Source organism: Hordeum vulgare, chromosome 7H (genome assembly GCF_904849725.1).
Source record: "Hordeum vulgare subsp. vulgare chromosome 7H, MorexV3_pseudomolecules_assembly, whole genome shotgun sequence".
Classification (NCBI taxonomy): Eukaryota; Viridiplantae; Streptophyta; class Magnoliopsida; order Poales; family Poaceae; genus Hordeum; species Hordeum vulgare.
This window is the reverse complement of record NC_058524.1, coordinates 509,429,394-509,448,319: the sequence shown is the minus strand read 5'-3', so window position 1 is coordinate 509,448,319 and position 18,926 is coordinate 509,429,394. Positions and strand designations below refer to the sequence as shown.

Here is an 18,926-nt window from a genome sequence, read left to right as displayed (position 1 = left end):
CCCTCGTTCCTACCGAAGTGCTGCCAAAGTTTTGTTTGAATTCTTTCTTGTTTCTCACATCATTCTTCATCTCTTTTGAAAGGACGTGGATGTCGCCTAGAGGGGGGTGAATAGGCGCTTTAAAATAATTAAGGTTTAGGCTTGAACAAATGCAGAATAAAACTATCGTTTAATATGTCAAGCACAAAACCTACAAACAACTAGGCTCACCTATGTGCACCAACAACTTATGCTAAGCAAGATAAACAACTAAGTGATAGCAAGATATATTACAATAAACAATATGTCTAACACAAAGTAAAGTGCATAAGTAAAGGGTTCGGGTAAGAGATAACCGAGGCACGGGGAGACGATGATGTATCCCGAAGTTCACACCCTTGCGGATGCTAATCTCCGTTAGAGCGGTGTGGAGGCACAATGCTCCCCAAGATGCCACTAAGGCCACCGTAATCTCCTCACGCCCTCGCACAATGCAAGATGCCGTGATTCCACTAAGGGACCCTTGAGGGCGGTCACCGAACCCGTACAAATGGCAAACCTTGGGGGCGGTCACCGAACCCGTACACGTGGCAACCCTTGGGGGCGGTTACCGGTACCTGTACAAATTGCTCGGGGCAATCTCCACAACCTAATTGGAGACCCCGACGCTTGCCCGGAGCTTCACACCACAATGATTGAGCTCCGAGACACCACCAAGCTTCTAGGACGCCAAAGCATCCGCGAAGAACAATATCTAGGGTACTAAGTACCAAAGGTAATAAGCTTCTCAAACTTCACTTCCATGTATCACCGTGGAGATCTCAACCGATGCAACTAATGCAATGGCAAGAACACACGAAGTGGTCAAGTCCCTCACACTCAAATCCCTCCACAACAACAAAAGCTATGGAGAAATATGAGAGAAAGAACAAGGAGCTCACAAAGAACTCCAAGATCAAGATCCAAGGCGTTCCCCTCACATAGAGGAGAAAGTGATTGGTGGAGATGTGGATCTAGATCTCCTCCCTCTTCTCCCTCAAGAACAAGCAAGAATCATTGGAGGGATTGAGAGTAAGCAAGCTCTAAGAATGTCAACAATGGAGGTAGAACAAGAGCTCAACGAATAGATAAAGCCAAGGGGGAAGAAGACCCCCTTTATATAGTGGGGGAAGGAATCAGACCGTTACCCCCACTCTCTGCCCGAGCTCCACCGGTACTACCGCTGGCTGCAGCGGTACTACCGCTGGCACTCCAGCGTACTACCGCTGACTGCAGCGGTACTACCGCCAGCTAGCGGTACTACCGCTGGCTGCAGCGGTACTACCGCTGGCACTCTAGCGGTACTACCGCTGGACCCCTGGTAGTGCAAAGGCACTACCACCGCCAAGAAAGTCTTTGCAAAAAGGTCCGTCCACGAACAACCGCTAGGCAGGCGGTACTAAGCTCCTGGAGCGGTACTACCGCTGACCAGGGGCGGTACTACCGCCAGCCAGCGGTACTACCGCTAGGTCCAGCGGTACTACCGCTCGCCACTGAAACAGCCATAACTTTCGCATACAAGCTCCGAATTGAGCAAACCCAAGCTTGTTGGATTCAGGACGACAAGAGCTATCCAAACAGCGACTTGAAATCTTAAGACCATGCAGATATGAAAATGCCAATGATATAGAGATGTGAGATCTCTATGAATGAAGAACCGGCAAAAACTCCAACATCGAAAACATCATAGTAGATGCATATGGACTCTGTTTTCGATGAACTCGAGCTCGTCACGAAGATGACCATAAGCTCTAAAACTCACAAAGAGAAACACCAAACAAGAACCAAGAAGTATGATGCAAGGATGCAAATGGTTTGAGCTCTCAACGAACGATACGATCAAGCTACTCACTTGAGAGCCCCCTTGATAGTACAGCAATCTATCCTAACCAGAAAACCTATCAAGGGCAAACCTATACCTTGCACCTCGTCCTCTTGAGCTAGATGATGATGATCTTGGCTTCCTCAAGATGGACCACCTTTCTTGATTGTGTTGGCTTGATGAAGACTAGTTGATTGCTCCCCCATACTCACTATGGGTGAGCCACTCTTCAGCATATCTTCACAAGTCCATTGCCACCACAATGGACGGCAAGCTTCAAGCATGCTATCTTCGTGTTGATCCACTTGAACTTGCACATCGCAATCTTGATGACGATCACAACTTGACGTCATACTCCATGGGTTGTATGAGATCTTCCCTTTGACGCAAGCCCATGGAAACACACCTAACCCCCACATAGAACTCTCACGAAGACCATGGGTTAGTACACAAACACGTAATGGACAATGCTTACCATACCATGGGATCACTTGATCCCTCTCGGTACATCTTGTACGCTTTGTGTGTTGATCATCTTGATTTACTCTTTGTCTGAGATCTTGATCAACCTTGTGTCTCTATGACCATTCTTTGGATAATACCTTGAATACCACCTTGGTCATCATATAAACTCCTTGAACCCAACAGATGGACTTCAAGAAGTGCCTATGGACAAATCCTATAAGTATAACTTAAGGCAGATGGACTTCAAGAAGTGCCTATGGACAAATCCTATAAGTATAACTTAAGGCAACCATTAGTCCATAGGAATTGTCATCAATTACCAAAACCACATATGGAGATATATGCTCTAACATCTTTGCAACCTTCAAGACTCATTGGTTTCACTCGTTTGTCACAGAAGCAACTAAGTTTTACCTATTGCTTTTTTCATCCTCTTCCCCCTTTCATTCTTAGATTTCGGGTCGAGATCTCTTGTTAGTGTAGCAGAGTTGTAACAACCCGAGACCGACGCTCCAGAAGATTTCCCTTTTATTCCGTTGCCGTCGTGCGATTAGATTGTCTGTCGCATTCATCATCGCATCATCCGCATCATCTGCATTGCATCGGCACTCCGTTGCCGCCAATTTTCAAAACTTGCATCCGTTATTAGTTCCCAGTTCTCTACGTTTCGTCGTTGGTCGTTTTGAGCCCAACCACACACGCACGTGCCTGCGGCATCGTTAAAATCTTGTTTTTAAAAGTGTGTATAAAACATTATCGGATTGGGTTGAAACTTGGTGTGCGGTCTTGTTTTGTTGTAGGTAGGCCGCCTGCAAATTTCATCGCAATCGGAGTCCGTTTGAACCCGAACGGTCGACCGTAGCAGCACCGTCTTTGGTTTATCGTCGGACGTTTTTTGGTGTTTAAAAATCTCGTTGTCGGGCCGCAAAACCCCTCTCTTCTCTCAGCCCATCATGGTTACACACCCCACCTAGCCCATTAACACCATCCCCACGTCTGGAGTCATCCGATCGAGATCGTACGGCTCGAAAACGGGCTAATTCCCCTAACCCTAACCCCCTTTCCCTATTTAACATCCTCCCCGTGCCAAATTTGGGCAAAACCCTAGCCTACCCACCTTCCCCCCGACCTGGCCCAAGACCAAGAGGCCCAAGGTGAGCCGACCCCCCCCCCCGCTGCCCTATCCAGCGCGTGTGCACGATATAGTTATCTTGCGCATGCCTCTGTTGAGGCATGTAGACAAATTTGGCCCGTGTAGGGGGGTTTTAACGCGTACAATTTTTCCAATTATTGGGAGTTTTAGAAAACATGCATATTTTAAAACGTTCGTAACTTTTAAAGCGTGTGTCATATGCAAAAACTGTAGATATGTAAAATGTGTAGAATTTTGCGTAGATTAATATATTCCATCTCTCATGCATATTTAAAATTGTTAACGGTGTAGTTTGCATTAGTTTGCGTGACAACGTGTTAAAAACGGTTTAATTCGTAGCTAGTTAATCGTAGCTCCGTTGGAGATGAGCCATATATGTAAATGGACTAGAATGATGAGTAGAATCACGTGAACCACTTTGTTTTGCCGTTTAACAAACGTAAAATGTGGTTAGGACAAAACTGGACAAATTTCAAAGTTAACGTGTGGGGTGAGTTTGGAGATGCTATATGATGTTTTTGGACTCATTTAAAATGTCTAGATAGGTAGTTTATTTGTGCTTCACCTCCTCCCATGTTTAACAACACTTAATATTGAGCGAACTTAATGTGTACTGTTTGATTGTTGTGAATTGCCATGTCATGCCTTGCATAATTGAACTGGACATGCATCATATTAGGTTGTGCATCATGTCCTGCATGTGTCGTGGTGAATATCGTGTGTTGATTCTTGTTTTCGGTTTGCTTCATCTCGATACAGTTCCGCAAGCATGTCAGAGTGTGAGGATCCGTTCGACTACGTTGGTTGTCTGCTTCACAGATTCATTCTTCTTCCAAGCGGGATCACAAGCAAGATGATCTTTTCCCTACATACCATTACTATCATTGTCATGCTAGTTGTTTCGTTTATATCGCTACGTCTCGCTGCCTACCACCTGTTAAATGTCAGCCTCCCAACAATGCCATGAAAAATCTATAATCTTTCCACAACCTAGCAAACCATTGTTTGGCTATGTTACTGCTTGTTCAGCCTTTTGTTAGCGTTGCTAGTTGCAGGTGCAGTTGCTTCCATGTGAAAACATGGGTTCCTTGTTATATCACCATATTATTGCTAATTAATTTAATGCGCCTATATACTTGGTAAAAGGTGAAAGGCTTGGCCTTCTAGCCTGGTGTTTTGTTCCACCTTTGTCGCCTTAGTTTCGGTTACCGGTGTTATGTTCCATACATGAGCGCTCCTAACATGCTTGGGGTTGTCATGAGGACCCCCTTGACTTTCCTTTTGGGATAAAACTAGTCTGGCAAGGCCCAACATTGGTACTTTATTTGCCCAACATAATAATTTTGTTAATACTGGAAACATAGGGTGTCATGAACGTGAGGAGTAATTCAACATAATATAGGGGGCCAGTGTTGTTGGTGCTGGTCCAAACTAGAGCCATTTCCGGGGCCAACTCGGGGCAACTCGGGAGATTTCTATCATACCACCGTACGTTGCGCTTATCCGTCGTGTCCTGAGAATGAGATGCGCGGCTCCTGTCGGGATCGTCGACACGTCGGGCGGCCTTGCTGGACTTCTTTTACCTTTCTCGAGCGTCTTGTGCATCGGGATTCCGATGATGCTTTGGGCTATCTCAGAGTTGAGGTTTTCCACTAAGGGATCCGAGGAGATCACGAGATCCGTGGTCGAGGGTTTCTATGCAACATGTGGTAGGTTGTAATGGACTAGTTGGAGCACCCTTGCAGGGTTAAATCTTTTGGAAAGTCGTGTCTGCGGTTATGCGGCAACTTGGAAACTTTGTTTAACATCCGGTTCTAGATAACCTGAAGTAAACTTAAATAAAAACTTGCCAAGTGTGTGCATAACCATGATTGTCTCTTTCGTGAGTCCCTTCTTCGATCGAGGACACGGTGGGGTTATGTTTGACGTAAGTAGGTGTTCAGGATCATTCATTTGATCATCATTAGTACACGTCTGTTATGCGTAGATCATCCCCCTCTTATTCTTGTACTCGTAATTTAGTCAACAAATAAATGCTTAGTCCCTTGCTGCAGCCTCACCACTTAACCTTACCTCACACATTAAGCTTTGCTAGTCTTGATACCTTTGGAAATGAGATTGTTGAGTTCCCTATGGCTCACAGATTACTACAACACCAGTTGCAGGTACAGGAAAAGAGTTACTTGATGCGAGCATGCTGATTGTTCATTTGGAGTTTTTTCTTCTTCTTCATCGATCTAGGATGGCTTCCACGCTGGCAGCCTGGGATAGCAAGGATGGACGTTGTTCTTTTATCGTTTGTTTTTGTCCGTAGTCGGGCCCTTCTCTTCTTCAAGATGACTAGATATTGTTCTAATGATGTGATCTTGATGTAGCTTGTGGCGAGTGTAAGCCAACTCATTATACTCATCTTTTCAGTACATGTACTTGTAACGATATTCATTCTTGCGAAACGACGAGATGCGTTTCCATCCATGTCGAGGCCCTCGCGCCAAAATAAGGATAGGATCGCATCTTGGGCGTTACATCAACATGTCGCTGGTGTCGTGGATGGCACGTGTAGATGCGAAGATCACCCGAGATACGGACGCGCTGGTGGCGGCGGCCCTGTCATCTGCTGCCTGGTGTTAGACCCTGATTGGGGCAGGCCACGCTCAGGTGAAGTCGCTAACACGCCCTCCATGTCTGTGGGTGTAGATCCCGTGGACGATCTCCTCATCTGCGGTGCCACTGATCCCGAGGGGGATTGGTTCCTCGCTTGGGGACACATAAAATGTCGCTAGTTTTCCCTAGTTTCTTCAGAATTTTCTGTATCATCACAAGACTCAAATACACAGTTATGAGGGTTAGTCAACAATTGATCATTCAAGTTATTTCCCCTTTGATCAAAACTGGTAAGATGAGGGGGTAAGAGAAGGATCTCTTGGCGACGAAGGGCACCAGCATTCGGGTGTAAATGAGTGAATGGAAATTTTGTTTCATCAAAGACCACATCATGAGAGATGTAGACTCGGCCAGTGGACACATCTAGGCATTTGACACCCTTATGTTGCGCACTATAACCAAGGAACACGCATTGCTTTGATCGAAACATAAGCCTGCGTTTGTTGTAAGGCCTAAGATTCGGCCAACAAGCGCACCCAAGCACACATAGGGAGTTGTAGTCTGGTTTGATGTGTAGGAGGCGTTCCATGGGAGTTTCATTGTGGATGACACGACTAGGCAACATGTTGATGATATGAACAGGAGTAAGGAAAGCCTCATCCCAAAATTTGAGGGGCATGGAGGCACCAGCCAAAAGAGTAAGGCCCGCCTCAACAATGTGTCTGTGTTTGCGCTGAGATGAGCCATTTTGCTGATGTGCATGAGGACAAGACACATGATGGGAGATGCCAAGTTTTTGTAAGAATAGGTTTAATTTTTCATATTCACCCCCCCCCAATCAGATTGGAGAGCAATTATTTTTGTGTCGAATTTGCGTTCAATGAGTGCTTGGAATTTTTGGAGAACTTGGAACACATCAGATCTTCTCTTGAGAAGATAGATCCAAGTGTATTTGCTAAAGTCATCTATGAAGCTCACATAGTAGGTATGTCTACCAACAGAGCTGGGTCTGGACCCCAGACATTAGAAAAAATGAGTTGTAAAGGCTTGGTAGAAATACTTGTGGAAATAGGATACGGTAACTGATGACTCTTAGCACACTGACATGAATCACAAATAGTTTCAACATGAAGCTCAACCAAAAATTGGAGCTTATTTTTCCTAAGCACTCCTTCAACTAAAGAAAAAGATGCATGCCCTAGACGATCATGCCACCGAGTTGAAGTAAGCTTGGTGACACCATATGCTCGCTTATTGGATCTTCTAAGTTGTGGAAGCAATGGATAGAGCCCTCGAACACATCTACCTCGGTATAGAACCCTCTTCGTTGCCTGATCCTTAATCAAAAAGAAGAAGGGGTGAAACTCGAGGAATACATGATTGCCAAGGGAAATTCGATGAACAGAAAGGAGATTAATGGAAGCACTAGGGGCATGGAAAAAAATTCAAAGATGTATTTTTCGACGTGGGGTTTTAATAACTGAATGACCAATGTGTTGGATCCTCATACCAGTTCCATTGGCAGTGTCGATCTGGTCTTGGCCACAATACTTCTCTCTCACGGTGACTTTCTCAAGTTCACCCGTGATGTGGTTGGTTGCACCGCTATCAACGTACCAGTTGGTGTCGACGCCATACGATCCTTCACCAGCTCCTACAACTTTTTCATCCTGTGAGGAGTCACCTTCATCCTCATCAAACCTATACCAACAATCCTTTGCGGAGTGGCCGGGTTTCCCACAGATTTGGCATCTAATGGCATCGGGACGAGAGGTTTTGGAGCTGCAGCGGCCCCTGTTGTTGGAGGAGGGGGGCGGTCGCTGCCCCTGGAGTGCTGGGAGTTGGTGTTGTTGGCGTTCCTCGCAGGCTTGCCCTTGTTCTGTGGCGGGCCACAGTAGCGAGACCCTCCAAGGCCGCCACGAGAGGTGACGTTTGCAGATGATTTGAAGTCGGCGGCGTTAGGGAACAGCGCCACCCTTTGATCAAAATTGCTCATCTGAGCAAAGAGATTGTCGAGGGTGACTGGTTCGGTGCGGGTGTCGAGGGCCGACACCGAGGGCTGGTACTCCATATCCAGCCCTGCGAGGATGTAGGAGATGACTTCATCATCATGCAGGGGCTTGCCGGCGGCTGCCAGCTCGTCAGCAAGCGAGCGCATGTGGGCGAAGAAAGTGCCCACATATTGGGTCCCCTTCTATGCGTTGGAGAGAGCAATGCGGACGTTGTTTACCCGCGATCTGGACTGTGATGAGAACATGCTGGCAAGTGCAGTCCAGAGCTCATTGGCCTTGCGGATGGAGGTGACCTGAACAAGGACATCTTGAGATAGGTTGTTCAAGAGATGTGCTACTACATGTTGATCCTCCCTGACCCAGGCTTGATGTAGAGGGTTCGGGACACAATCCTCTTTTCCATCTTTGTCTTTGGTGATGGTGCTCTTCGGTGGCTCCGGTGTGGATCCATCAGCATAGCCGAAGACCCCGCGCTGATGAGCTGTGGCGTGATCTGCGCACGCCACATGACATAGTTTGTCCTGGTGAGCTTCTCTGTGACTTGCCCGTTGATAACGGACATAGGTGCGGCGGAGGAAGACGACATGGTGGAGCAGCGGAGGTGGCAAGAGAAAGGCTAGATGTGATGGAGGAAGGACGCTTTGATTACCATGTAAGATTTAGCTTAATGCCTTGCCTCGTTAGAGGCAACGGGTCCGTGTTATATAGGCAGGGGCTAACCCTAATATGCATACAACTTGGAGAGGAAGATTACAAAGAGATAAATACTAGGAGAAGGTAGTTTAAACAATAGAATCTAAACTATTCTAGATATCCTAGTTGCATACGGCAGCTGAGCCGATCCTCTCCTTGTGCATCACGTCAGGAAGTTGGTTTAACATTCGGTTCTCTTCTTGTCTGGCCACCAACCAGCTCAGAAAGCAACAACAATGCACAATCCGAGGCAACATACGGTACTGTAGTACGTTCCTCCACCATTATCTCAAACGAGATCCTTCCTTGCAAGGGATGCCAACGGTACATTAACGGATACATGCCCATATCAACACGTACATATCTATCTACTCGTCCGACTACAGCAACTGGCATTAACTAGATCATATGCACATCAGCAATGGCAACTCATCGTCTCTGAACATCAACTCCTCTTGCTTTAGGGCGGGACATGCATGGAGAGTGTTTGTTGCCCCCACACTTTGCTTGATCGGTTGGCTAACCAACTTCACACACACACACATATCAAAAATCAGACTCTTGGGGACTCTTCTCTCCTTGTAAGCAACACGAGACTTCTATCCCTGCAAGCAAGATACATTGATGCAGGCCATCTAGCTCACACAGGATGCATATATAAGTCTCTGTGTCGCACGCGCGCTCTCTCGCTTGCACGCAGAGAAGAGGATGGCATGCAAGTGGCAATGCGTGGCGACGCCGGTGCTGCTTTTGGTGTGGTTGGCCGCGTCGGCGACGCAGCAGGGATGCAGCAGCGCGCAGACGAGGAGGAGTGGGAATGATAGTCTCACGAGAGGGAGCTTCCCCAAGGGCTTCGTCTTTGGCACCGCCACCTCGGCCTACCAGGTAGTGATTCTCGATTAATTTAATTCTGCATTATTAACTCTATTTGCTTGTGAAATTCTTGCATTAATTATGAATAAACCTATATATGTACACTATTGTTACTTAATTAGCTAGTGTGTTCCTTTCATCACATGATCGATGAAGTGTCAAGAATGGTAGTTAGGGTTATTGCTTTCCATTATCAATCTTCTCATGGATAACAACTCTCCCATTCTAGGCATCTACCACAGACAGGTAATGCCATCTGTCAAGGAAAGTACTGCTTTCGAAATTATATGTACACTATTGGATCTTAGTTTTTCAAGGAAAGTACCCTAGGTGATTTTATTGAAAAAGGTTTTCGCTCTGTTTTATATATAATTTTCCATCGTATGTGATTCTCGACCTATCCCCGACGGTTTTCCACCATTGGGTTGATTAGGCCAACCAGATTAATTGATTTTGGAAGTTCAGGTCAGGCCTTTGTAAACTTTGTAAACTGTATACAAATATTACATAACACCATAAAAGAAGACTACAGTTAACAAAATACGATCTACACCATCTGAGAAATGTTAAAATATTTAGATTGTGCGACATACTAATCTGGTTTTGATCGACAGCAAAATTTATAAACTATATTAAACTGCAATATGCTTGTGTACGTGCACACACACTTGACACCTGTCAAAGACAGGGGAAAAGGTTTACCAACTTTAGGTCCTAGTCAATGGGAAAAACACATTTTTCATTCTTGATGTTGGAAATGGATCCCCACGAAAGTTTATTTTCCTTAAGAACAAAATTTGGAGGATAAATAACTTTTATAAAAGATCACAGAACTTGGATATGAAGATTATGCATGCGCGACACGTGGTTGTTAGGACTACTTTGCAAGTAACCTCCCCGTGTCGCTAGGTTGTCACGTGCTCAATGATCAGTGTTGTAGGCAATGCACTAACAAGAAGTAGAATTTTACAGACACTAGTGCGACATTTTAGCTTAATAATATGGTTGCATGCATCATTTAGATGCAGAGACCGGGGTTATCCTCCTTTTCAAAAAAAAAAGTTAACGACGTGGACTACAAACATTAGTATAGTGTTAATTTGATAAATGTCACTCGAATTATGGCGACTCCGAGAAATGCCACTGTAATTTTCAAACTTTGAAAAATGTCATTTCTAGTGGTATTTTTTAAAATCTGTAGTGGCATTTTTTCAAGTTTGCAAAAATTACAGTGCCATTTTTCAAAGTTTGGAAATTACAGTGGCATTTCTTGAAATCGTCAGAATTTGGGTGGCATTTATCCAATTAACATATAAGTATATATGCTCAAAGCAAGCAAGCACTTCAATAATATTTGTAATTTCTTTATGAGAGGCACAGGAAATTACCCTTGTGCAAATAACCAAATGTTTTGCAGGAACATAGGAACTAAACTTTGATAATACCATCCAATAATTAGCCATACGTACCCATCAATTAGTATAATTGACGTGATGCACTGGAACGAAATCCTCTAAGAGGAAAAGAAAAAGGGTTGGAAGCCACATATGCCCCCGAGTGTGACTTGATGTAAAGTGACCCCTTTGAGGTAAAATCATAGCTAGGTAGTCTTGGATGAACAACTAGAAATAGCTGACTCACTGACTCACTCAATCCTCATCTATATCCTTTACAGTACCTTTTTTTTTTAGACAAAAGCAGTCCACCATAAAACTTGAACGGTAGCTTGATCGATCTGTATTGGACCCAAAATGAACTCGGTAATAATTAAACATAACACACTAAACATTGTAATTTTTTAAAACATTAAACATCATCCACGTGCATCACTCGATGCAGAGGCGGGGGCTCTCCCTCAATTTTGGACAGAAGACTTAACATCGAGAAGGTGGGGACTTGTTATGTGCACCAGGATCCTCTCTAGTTTTTCTTACCCAATGTATTAATCCAACAATGAGTAAATTCTGCATGTATGTTCTTAGAGTAATAAGTATGTATATTATGGTATACGTTGTTGTTTTTTTAAATCATGTTTTTCCTGTTGGTAGTATGAAGGAGCCGTCAAGGTGGATGGAAGAGGACCTGCAATTTGGGACAAATTCGCACACACGTTTGGTAACACAAACAATTGTTTTATTTTTGTGATAGAACATTGTGTTTTCAGTGAAAGGGAAACATTGTTGGCACATGAAAGTATACCGTAGATTAGGACTGGCTGTTAATGAGGTCTGGTGATTGAATATGTAATTACTCGGCAATGCAACTAACTTTGCCAACTAAAATTAGCAGTCATATTTTGATTCAAGATGGTGATACAATCTTCTTACAGATACCTTTTTTCTCCTATGTAGGGAAGATCCTTGACTTCAGCAATGCCGATGTCGCTGTTGACCACTACCACCGTTTTGAGGTTTCTCCTTTTTGGAAATAGGCACTAGATTCATGCATCAAGATGATACATAATATTTCCTAGAACATGCCGTCGAATATGGAAATGAGCGTTTAATTATGCAAACGTTGTAAAATATACTCATTGCCTTTGAAACAACTACCTATTTCAGGAGGACATTCAGCTCATGGCAGATATGGGATTGGATGCCTACAGATTCTCAATTGCATGGTCTCGGATTCTCCCAAGTATGCATTATTACTTTATTAATAGAAATTTTGCTCGCCCCTTAATAATTTGACTGATAAACAGGGTTGCCACATTATGGAGAAATAAATCAACATATTAGCACACTGATACTAATAGCCTTGTGTGTTTTGTTTGCTGTCCAGATGGCACCGGTGAGGTCAACCAGGCAGGCATCGATCACTACAACAAGGTCATTGATGCACTCCTAGCAAAAGGTGAACTTCTGTACACTCTGAAGATCGAAACATTATTGATCAGTGTCGACGTTTTATCGAAAAAAAACTGTTGAATTCAAATTAGTTGTGAGCTTACTAACAAGGTGAACTAGTATTTTGTTTCAGGGATTGAGCCATATGTAACCCTCTACCACTGGGACCTTCCCCAGGCCCTGGAAGACAAGTACAATGGGCTGCTTGACAGACAGATAATGTGTGTACCGTAGGCACCATGATTTGCAGCAACTTTTTTTCTTGGGACTAACAACCAAAACATGAAAACTGCCGATGCAGCAACGACTACACGGCGTATGCAGAGACGTGTTTCAAGGCGTTTGGGGACAGGGTGAAGCGTTGGATCACCTTCAATGAACCACACACGGTGGCAGTGCAGGGCTACGACAGCGGGATCCACGCGCCGGGCCGCTGCTCCGTGCTCCGCCACCTCTGCTGCAAACAAGGGAGCTCCGGCACCGAGCCCTACATTGTCGCTCACAACATCATCCTCGCTCACGCCACGGTTTCGGACATCTACAGGAAGAAGTACAAGGTCGGTCGGAAGTTGGAGCGTCCTATATATTGGTTTCATTCAGGTTTTGCTCTTTGAAAATTGATGTGGTTTCCCCTTGGCCCTGAAGTTGAAATATACAGTAGTTTGAAATGAACAATACTGTAGAAGGTTGAGTTTCTATGCATTAATATTATGCAGGCAGAGCAGAATGGAGAGGTGGGGATGTCGTTGGATGTGATATGGTACGAGCCTGTCTCAAACTCCACGGCAGATGTTGAGGCCGCCAAGAGAGCACAAGAGTTCCAGCTAGGATGGTCAGTTAGCCTCACCCACCAACTCCATTAACTATTTCCTACTTCCTCCGTCCCAAAATAAGTGTCGCTGATTTAGTATTAATTTTATACTAAATCAGCGACGCTAATTTGGGACGGAGGGGGTACTGATTAATATAATCATGGATGGATATGGCAATAACATAGCTAGTCTAGCATTTTCGTAGAATTGATTACAGTGACAATGAACAAAGCTAGCATAGTAGTAGTTCCAAATTTAAGTTTCTGGAGTTGCTGAGATAAACAGATGTTATGTCAAAAAGGTTTGCCGATCCCTTCTTCTTCGGTGATTACCCGGCGACGATGAGATCGAGGGTTAGAGAAAGGCTGCCGAGGTTCATGACGAAAGAGGCCGATTTGGTGAAGGGGTCGCTAGACTTTGTGGGGATCAATCACTACACCACATTCTACACAAAGGAAGACCATTCCACTGTCATCAAATACTTGCTGAATGATACCTTGGCAGACAGCGGATCCGTCAGCCTCCGTAAGTTCAGTTCCTACCCTCCTGTATCTTGAATGTTTTTAATCTCCATACTCATGTGTGCATATTGTGTACATTGTCAGCCTTCAGAAATGGGAAGCCAATTGGCGATAAGGTAACCATCCTATTAACAACATGCAGACTGACAATTTTGTGTTGTAATGTTGCATTTGGATTTTTGAAAGTTCACTTCAGGCATCATGACTGAATATTGCTGGTGTTCGCCTCCGTACGTGCAGGCCAATTCGATATGGTTGTACATTGTGCCTGGCAGCATGAGGAGACTCATGAACTATGTCAAAGATAGATACAACACCCCAACTGTCTACATCACTGAAAATGGCAAGTACATGCACAATATGAATTTCTCCAATTTGATTAGCACAACACTACAAAGAGAATAGAACAAAACCCGCATAGGAGTTCATGAACATAAGAAGGATGTGCATGTTAGTCAATTAAGTGTAACTAAATGTGCCTTCGACATAATATTAAAGTAACTCTCTTGTTTCAGGGATGGATGACAGCAACAGCCCCTTCATCTCCCTGAAGAAAGCCCTCAATGACACAAAAAGAATCAACTACCACAATGACTACCTCACAAATCTAGCTGATTCCATAAGGTGCTCACATGATTTTACCTTCCCTTGATCAGTCAAAACTTCTTTTGCTATTCATAGATCGGTTAATCTTTGATACTGTAATTTCTACAGGGAGGACGGCTGTGATGTTCGCGGGTATTTTGCGTGGTCTCTTCTCGACAACTGGGAGTGGACCGCTGGATACACCTCGAGATTCGGCTTGTTCTTTGTAGACTACAAGGATAACCTCAAAAGATACCCCAAGAACTCAGTCCAGTGGTTCAAGAAATTCTTGGCATTTCCTGATCAAATTTGATAGCTAATGTAGAGGTCATGATCACCCACTTCAATATTTTTCTGTGACTTGTAGACAGGGTTCTATAGCAATTTGTGACTTCTCATGTATAAATCGATTGTATATAGCGAAAATTGACTTTTTAGACATGCCATATTTCCTAGATTAAATGGGCCTCTATGGACCCTCATAGATAATTATCGGAAATGCTAAAAATCTGACATCAGATTTTTAAGCATGACAAATCGGTCGGTTTTTATGACAAATTATGTTGCCATAAAGGAAATTGACATCTCAGGCGTTCGATTTGCCATGCTAAAGAAACTAATGTTCTAGTTGTAGCGAAATCCATAATTATTGAGCTGGACAAGAAAAGATAGGAGTGCCTTTATGAAGATCAGCATATAATCTCTTCCAGTCAGTTAGCATGTATCCGGGCCACATGTATTCAAACAAGCAAAGGCACGCTCTGTTTTGTACTCCCTCCGTTGCTAAATATAAGTATTTTTAGAAATTTCATTAGAGGACTACATACGGATGTATATAGACATGCTTTAGAGTGTAGATTCACTTATTTTGCTTTGTATGTAGTCCCCTAGTGAAATCTCTAAAAGGACTTATATTTAGGAATGGATGGAGTAGAAAGCAAGAACAGAGGATCCACTGTATCATGTGTTGACACTTACGAACACATGAAAAATAGTATCCATTCTACTTAATTTGAGCTGCCTGGCTCAGGACATCAAAAGGTCATATTGTCACATTCCTCCCTCACAAGCGCAAAGAGATCAGAGTTCATGTATCTCTCGCCAGCGCTGGGGAATATGGTAACGATCATCTTGCCCTGGTTCTCTTCTCTCGCGGCAATCTGCCACAGATCGACGAAATCATAACTGACACGGACAGCAAAGATGGTAATCCATGTAACCTGCCAACATCAGCAGTAAAAGTTACCTTGACACAAGCAGCTACGTTTGCACCGGAGGATATGCCGACCAGCAGGCCCTCCTCCCTCGCCAGCCTCCTCGCCATCGCCATGGCCTCCTCCGTGCTCACCGTAATGACCTCGTCGATGACCGACGTGTCGAGAACCTCCGGTATGAAGCCTGGCCCCGTGCCCTGAATTTTGTGTGACCCTGGTGAGCCTCCTGGTCACAGGATCAAACAACAATGTCTCTGGTTACTACTGCACATCCTGAATGTTTCTGTTCATCTGCACTTATTCATTGATGGTTCTGATTGGTTGGAACTTGGAAGTCCATGACTTGAAAGTTGAAACTAGCACCACATAGTATGGTTAAGGGATTACCTGAAATTACAGCGCTTTCTGAAGGTTCCACGCACACTATCTTTATGGATGGATTTTTCATCTTCAGGTACTTTCCTACACCTGTCAGTGTGCCTCCTGTGCCAACAGCGGCCACAAACATATCCACTTTGCCTGCTGTGTCCTTCCATATCTCGGGTCCTGAAGTTTATTCCAGAAAATGATAATCGGGTAAATTGATGCGCAAGAGCATATTGACAAAATAAAAGGTTCATAATTGGTGATAAAAGATAGTTGTAATTTGTAAAGCATGAAAAGATGACATTTCAGATGTAATGTACCAGTCCATCTGAAGTGTGCATCTGGGTTTGCTGGATTGGTGACTTGATTAAGACAATGAGAATTTGGTGTTGTCTTCATCAGCTCCTCCACCTTGCCAATCATTCCTTTGAACCCATTTGCAGGATCTTCAGTAAATATTCATCAGAAAAAAATTAGACGCTTAAAGTACTTATTGAGTTCCTGACCATTTCTAAGGCAAAAAATAACATGGTTCTCACCTGTTAGTACCAGTTCAGCACCCAAAAATCTCAGTAGCATCTGTTTGTCAAGTGAATATTTTGCAGGCATAACAGCAATAAAGCGGTAGCCTTTCTGAACAGCGATGAACACCATCCCAATTCCTTGATTGCCGCCTGTTGGCTCGATTAGTGTCGTCACACCAGGTGAAATCAATCCCTTCTCCTCTGCATCTTCAATCATCCTGCAGATAAAATGTGCATATGCACTCTGGTAAAGAAATAGTTTGCACTTTGCAGTTTGTTACCCATTTTTTATTTCACTTCAAAGATAGGAGCATCATCACAGTCATTTTAGGTGGTTAAATTCCAGAGACACGGGTAGCCTGTAGCTATGCTTAGATGGAGTATATGCATCTAGGAACTGCACACTTTTGACTTTAAATTCAAGAAATGAACCAAGTGAATCATTAAAACAACAAAGGATTGCGTTGGCGCGCACCGGAGAGCTGCCCTGTCCTTAACCGAGCAAAGGGGTTGGTATGCTTCCATCTTTCCAATCAACCGAGCTTCCACGCCGTCTTTCTTAGCAATTTTCTTCATTTCTATAAGTGGAGTCCAGCCTATGAGCTGAACAAACATATAAAGTAGGCCACCATTAGTAAATCATTTGAATGCAGGCCTACTTACTGACGTGTATAAAGCAATGACTGTGCTTAACTAGCTATTCCTAATCAAAAACTCTCCCCAAATCCTATTCTTATCCAAGAAATATAAACCTCTTGTGCCAAAAAAAAAACAGTGGAATAAGCTAATCTTCACCGAAACTGATAAATGAAGTCCACGCACATCCACATCCAAGAAACAGCCCGAAACTGAGGCACCTAGAAACCTTGCTCTGAAGCAGAAGATGAGGAGGGGAGAGACAAGCTGTTACCTGGGTGATGTTGGAGGCGATGTTCTCCCCCTCAGATGAGAGGAGAGATGGGATTCCTTTCCGACCTTCTTCCTCCACTGCCATAGCTCCCTCCCTCCTTTTCTCAGTGGGTGTTGTTCTCCCCGGTCGCAGAGGAATGGAGTGCGTACCAGATGGATAAGGTGGCTAGGTTTTAACCCAGATCCATCCCTTTTGTAATTATTTTACGGATGTGTCTTCGCTATCGCTCCATAGAGAAATCAGAGTGATGTACTTGTTCCAACAACCTCTAGCAAGAATGAAACTCGTGTGTTAAGATTGCAGTGCAACGAATTATAATGAAAAGACGGATGCTTTCACCTGTAATTTCAAGCTCTGAATACACGAATGAAGATCCCAACAGAGTTTGAGATTCAGTACCGTCTTTTCTTGGGCTTCAGAAAGTCGCCGCCTCGTAAATACGGCTGGCTGTTTCGACTATTCGCCCAACTGAAACTGAACATAACAGATTTCAAAGGTTTTTAATTGACTTGGTTGGGGTGCGCCGGGCCAGGGCAGCAGTGCAACGCCCAGGCGACGCGTGTGGACCCCAGCAGCAAGCTACTGTGGTGGGCCCACCCCCACAAAAAATAAATTTAATATCGTTGTGGGCACATGGCCCACATATCAGATATTAAACTGATAAGAACAGATACTACACTTGATCTTAGCCAAAAGGCCGAGAAAGGTATGAGTTGAAACGCCGAGGTTGGTCTCCTTTTATAGCCATCCGTCCTCTGCGCTCCTCCTCCGTGCGCGAGGTGGTGCTAACCCTGCCTGCTCCTTTCCTCGTCTGCGGTCTCGCGATGCAACCAGCACGCACGCGCTGGCGCTGCTGGCTTGGCCCAAACTGAGAGCCCGTAGCAGGCCTTATGAGAGTAACAGCCTGCGATCCCACCGTTCTTTTCTGTTTCCCTTCGTTATTAATCCCTTTCCCTTTTACCCCTGTGCCTTCTCTTTTCTTCCGTAGCAGGTGATTGGTACAACTAATTTTCTATCACTATGTGACGTTCATAAATATGTCTAGATATTGTACTGATTTCCAGCTTGTTTCTGCCACTAATCTTGTAACAAATTCAATTGTTGTTCGTGTACATTACACACGTAACTAATGGTCAAATTAAGATGGATGATTTGATGATTTCTGCACGTAACGTGCTTTGTTGGCCTGCAAAATCCTAGGGTGGTATGCATGCACGGGTGTTGACTTGTTAGTATCATGCATAATTTCTCTCAAAAAAAGTATCATGCCTCTGATCCCGTCGACGCCGCTGGAGCCGGCGATGGCGGCGGCGCCCGGCCGACGAAGGCGGCGGGTGCTGGCTAGGCCCCCTCGATGGTCTCCCATCGCGCGGAGCGGGACATCACCTTGGGCAGCCATGGAGGTGGGGTGGCCGGCGGCGTGTTTCGCGAGAAGGTGGAGCGTGAGAGCCGCCGGAGCACAACGGGGAGCACGGCGGGAAGGTGGATTCTCGCGAGGTGCGTTGCAG

The 18,926-nt window shown here is 44.5% G+C and overlaps 2 protein-coding genes and 2 non-coding genes across 7 annotated transcripts; 1 reads left to right on the top strand and 3 right to left on the bottom strand.

Annotated features, from left to right (window-relative positions):
- Positions 1-8,042: 8,042 nt before the first annotated feature.
- LOC123414451 lies at positions 8,043-8,181 on the bottom strand. Its single transcript, XR_006614417.1, has one exon. It is a non-coding gene; the product is annotated as a small nucleolar RNA Z247 (small nucleolar RNA).
- A 1,040-nt stretch (positions 8,182-9,221) lies between these two features.
- LOC123408553 (beta-glucosidase 34-like) lies at positions 9,222-14,850 on the top strand. The gene is made up of 13 exons (XM_045101634.1): positions 9,222-9,652; positions 11,689-11,755; positions 11,992-12,050; positions 12,202-12,277; positions 12,422-12,493; positions 12,620-12,707; positions 12,788-13,043; positions 13,203-13,318; positions 13,600-13,823; positions 13,904-13,935; positions 14,060-14,162; positions 14,335-14,443; positions 14,534-14,850. Exons 1-13 carry the CDS (start codon positions 9,476-9,478, stop codon positions 14,715-14,717), a joined length of 1,563 nt encoding a protein of 520 aa, XP_044957569.1. The 5' UTR covers positions 9,222-9,475; the 3' UTR covers positions 14,718-14,850.
- Positions 13,470-18,127, bottom strand: LOC123408554 (cysteine synthase-like). Of its 4 annotated transcripts, none has more exons than XM_045101638.1 (8): positions 17,818-18,127; positions 17,419-17,686; positions 16,984-17,111; positions 16,524-16,726; positions 16,305-16,430; positions 16,006-16,164; positions 15,651-15,844; positions 13,470-14,087 (listed from the first exon to the last, which is right to left on the bottom strand). In XM_045101638.1, the coding sequence occupies exons 2-8, from the start codon at positions 17,500-17,502 to the stop codon at positions 14,019-14,021; spliced, it is 963 nt and encodes a 320-aa protein (XP_044957573.1). In that variant the 5' UTR covers positions 17,503-17,686; positions 17,818-18,127; the 3' UTR covers positions 13,470-14,018. The 4 variants fall into 4 exon arrangements, with proteins under 4 accessions (XP_044957573.1, XP_044957571.1, XP_044957570.1 ...); XM_045101636.1 differs by lacking the exon at positions 13,470-14,087 and adding an exon at positions 15,390-15,564 and having other exon boundaries at positions 17,758-18,125; XM_045101635.1 differs by lacking the exon at positions 13,470-14,087 and adding an exon at positions 15,390-15,564 and having other exon boundaries at positions 17,818-18,125.
- LOC123414311 lies at positions 17,932-18,128 on the bottom strand. Its single transcript, XR_006614310.1, has one exon. It is a non-coding gene; the product is annotated as a U2 spliceosomal RNA (small nuclear RNA).
- Between the last annotated feature and the right edge of the window lie 798 nt (positions 18,129-18,926).

Coding starts and splice junctions, on each gene's coding strand:
- LOC123408554 (XM_045101636.1), bottom strand. CDS start 17,502: ATGGCAGTGGAGGAAGAAGGTCGGAAAGGAATCCCATCTCTCCTCTCA. Junction 16,727..16,983: donor AAGGACAGGGCAGCTCTCCG/GTGCGCGCCAAC, acceptor TTTTATCTGCAG/GATGATTGAAGATGCAGAGG. Junction 15,845..16,005: donor AGAAAGCGCTGTAATTTCAG/GTAATCCCTTAA, acceptor TCCTGTGACCAG/GAGGCTCACCAGGGTCACAC.
- LOC123408553 (XM_045101634.1), top strand. CDS start 9,476: ATGGCATGCAAGTGGCAATGCGTGGCGACGCCGGTGCTGCTTTTGGTG. Junction 11,756..11,991: donor CAAATTCGCACACACGTTTG/GTAACACAAACA, acceptor TCTCCTATGTAG/GGAAGATCCTTGACTTCAGC. Junction 13,319..13,599: donor CAAGAGTTCCAGCTAGGATG/GTCAGTTAGCCT, acceptor TATGTCAAAAAG/GTTTGCCGATCCCTTCTTCT.